Source organism: Phalaenopsis equestris, unplaced genomic scaffold (assembly GCF_001263595.1).
Source record: "Phalaenopsis equestris unplaced genomic scaffold, ASM126359v1 Scaffold000933, whole genome shotgun sequence".
NCBI lineage: Eukaryota > Viridiplantae > Streptophyta > Magnoliopsida > Asparagales > Orchidaceae > Phalaenopsis > Phalaenopsis equestris.
This window is the reverse complement of record NW_018165372.1, coordinates 10589-13593: the sequence shown is the minus strand read 5'-3', so window position 1 is coordinate 13593 and position 3005 is coordinate 10589. Positions and strand designations below refer to the sequence as shown.

Genomic DNA, 3005 nt, shown 5'->3' with positions numbered 1-3005 from the left:
CTAGTGGTGATGTGCCACGTGATAAGTGAGCTCCACTTCTCTAAAAAAATATACTCAACCAGTATATTACAATGGGGCAAGTGCTCATTGGACTCCATACACAAATTTGCATCGATGTTTTGATAGAATAAGCGCTCCCAACTTCATTAGTGCGCGCGCGCTCTCTCTCTCTCTCTCTCTCTCTATTTGCATATGTATGTATATATGCATGCATATGACGAATCTCCTGATAGAATTTCCTATGGATATAGAGTCATACAATTTCCATGAATAAAGCTACCACCCTTCGCCGGAAAAACACATCCACAAAGAACTACAGATATAAAACATCTGATATAGTGTCAAAATACGAAAATACGGTCATAATGTGCTTTGGAAGGTCTGAATGATACTGTGAACTTCACTAAAGAATTGTGACAAATGTGAACTTCAGAATGATATACAGAATTTCACTTTGTTAAATACAAGACTCATCTCCTGCATTATCTCTTAAACATAAATCGAACAATCTTTCTATCTTCTTAATCTTTACATTGGGCGGGCTAAAACAAAAATTCTTGAATTTCATAAATAAAATTTCAAATGTTCTCTGCTTCCTCTATTTTCATTAGATTTCTCCGGTTCATAACAGCTTTTTACGAAACAAAACAACAGGAAACTGAACCAGAAGAATCCAGATCTAATCCAGCAGACAAGAGGAATTTGAAGTAGATTTAAGGATTCTGTATTGGTCAGAACATCAAGCTGGAACACAGAAGGAAGAACTCAAAGTTGGAGGCAATATACAGACTAGGTGGGGCCCAGCAGGATTGCAGCTTATGTTGGATTCAGAGACACCAGGAAGTCCGAGCTGGGGAGGATGAACATAACCAGAGACAAGAGGCAAGCAACTCACTGTGATAACTACCCTTGAACCTAAGATATCCATTTGTTTTATTAGAAGGCATCTTCAATGAGTTAAATCCATGGAGGTATGAAATTCCTCTGATTTACATTACATACCACTCAATTTTTTGTAATTACATATCTGACAAGAGGCAAGCAACTTTTATATACATGCAACCTTACCCGTGCATGCATGAAAAGGTATATTTCACTTTTTAAGAGTTAAAATAGTGGTATTTTTTATGTGATATGAAAGATTTGGGTGGTATAAATATAAAGTTTAGGTGTTTGAGTGTAAATACATAGGAATTGGGTGGTATGTATGAAAATACACCAAAAAAGAGGAAATGAATCGCAGACCTTGTGTTAAAGCCAAAGATACATGCCCCCGTTTCCTCCCAGCAATCATCCAGTTCTCTGGATTAGCATCTACTTCATAGAATAGCTCATCCTACCAAACAAAACACATGGAGACATATTAGCAATCCAAAGATCAAAGGTTAAGTAATTGAATCAAATTGGGTAAAAAGAAAAACAAGCATATTGGATAACTTGCTTTGGCCAAAGATGGAGTTTCCTCTGGATATTTCAATCTTTCGAGTCTCCATCTCATAAGGACTAGCTGTCCAACTCTCAGGCAATCAGAAGTGAAGGGAAGAAATCCAACCGCCAGACAAGGATCAAGCACCGGTCGCTGTAAGGCGAGCGCGATCTTAAACAATAGCTCACCTTTGCCGTCAGGTTTTATATTCACAGGTATATGGGCACCGACGGCTCTATCACCCATGATTTCATATTCAATATTCAAGATGCTATCCGTCTTCACAGCCTCGGTTTCATCTAGGGGAAAAAAGCAATCAGTCTATCTACATAATATTAAAGTTGTGAATACGTTTGAATCAAAGACAGATCCCCTGCGGGAAAAAAAAAAGAAGATTTACCTACATACCACTTTGTTCCTATGTTTTTATGTAACTAACACCTAAACTTCAATTTTTACATGCATGTCATCTTACCTATGCTTGAAAAGGTGTATTTCACATTTTAAAAGTTAAATGATGGTATTCTGATTCAAATTTTGTTAAACTATGCCATGCAGTTGTGTAGTAGAGTGCAGAACATATATGAACACACCAATTAAATTACTCTCTCAACCAACTTTCTAACCCTTAATTCTAACTAGTAGAAAATGCATACAAAAATATTGACAATTAAGCAAACAGTGGATTCTCCATACTACAGAACTGTATAGCGTTAACTGTGAAAATGGAGAATCAGAAGTCCAAAATTGACAACATGCCTCTTCGCTCAAGTGTTTACTGAAATCTGAAATCGTAATTAGAGTATAATCCATTACAAATTGAATTTTACTTCTTTCAACCTTAAGGTTAAATAGAGTGAATAAAGCCAAAAAATCACCAAAATCACAGAAGCAGGTGATAATTTTCAAATGAAAAACCTCACCGCCAGATAAAGAGAAGGGCAATAAGTAGAATATTAACATCTAGAACTCTGATCTTATTACTTTGGAGGCTTTTTCATTTAATGATCATATTTTGTCCGCCGGTTTGGATTGAACATAATCACTTTTCAAACAGGCATGCAGAAGTCACCATATTTTGTATATATTGTCAAGCATAAAGCACGTTAGCAAATATCAAAACTCATGGCACAGTTTTGGATTTGAAACTCATGGCACAGTTTTGGATTCGAAACTCAAGCCAAGAATGGCTTTGTTGTTGTATGCTATAGAAATGCCAGTATATCATGCACAGCCTATGTGGCACGGCCAACGATATTTGGCACAAAGAATATCTAGGAAATGCAGCAGCAGCAACAAATCCGTAATTAAAGTGGTACATCATTGATATATCTGCACGAATCTCGAGAAGATCCGATGGATCGCACTAAAAGAGATTAAGATTATTTGTGGTATGTGAAATAGGGACCTAACGAGAGCTTGCGATCATATGTTACGAGATTCTAGAAGGAGTTGTTTGAGGTGCGGAAGCTAGAGCCAACAGTTGCCAAAGCAGCCTTAGCTCAAGGACTGAAGAGTCTACATACAGTTAGGTATATTTTGGGTTTGTGGAAACCCGAAACATTGGCCGAACTCTTGG

General features: G+C 37.1%; 1 protein-coding gene across 1 annotated transcript; it reads right to left on the bottom strand.

The window, feature by feature from the left end:
- Positions 1–363: 363 nt before the first annotated feature.
- On the bottom strand, positions 364–1730 carry LOC110032381 (trafficking protein particle complex II-specific subunit 130 homolog). The gene is made up of 3 exons (XM_020735998.1): positions 1442–1730; positions 1246–1336; positions 364–915 (listed from the first exon to the last, which is right to left on the bottom strand). The coding sequence occupies exons 1-3, from the start codon at positions 1670–1672 to the stop codon at positions 740–742; spliced, it is 498 nt and encodes a 165-aa protein (XP_020591657.1). The 5' UTR covers positions 1673–1730; the 3' UTR covers positions 364–739.
- Positions 1731–3005: the final 1275 nt, after the last annotated feature.

Coding starts and splice junctions, on each gene's coding strand:
- LOC110032381 (XM_020735998.1), bottom strand. CDS start 1,672: ATGGGTGATAGAGCCGTCGGTGCCCATATACCTGTGAATATAAAACCT. Junction 1,337..1,441: donor AAACTCCATCTTTGGCCAAA/GCAAGTTATCCA, acceptor TTTGTTTGGTAG/GATGAGCTATTCTATGAAGT. Junction 916..1,245: donor ATCTTTGGCTTTAACACAAG/GTCTGCGATTCA, acceptor TGGATATCTTAG/GTTCAAGGGTAGTTATCACA.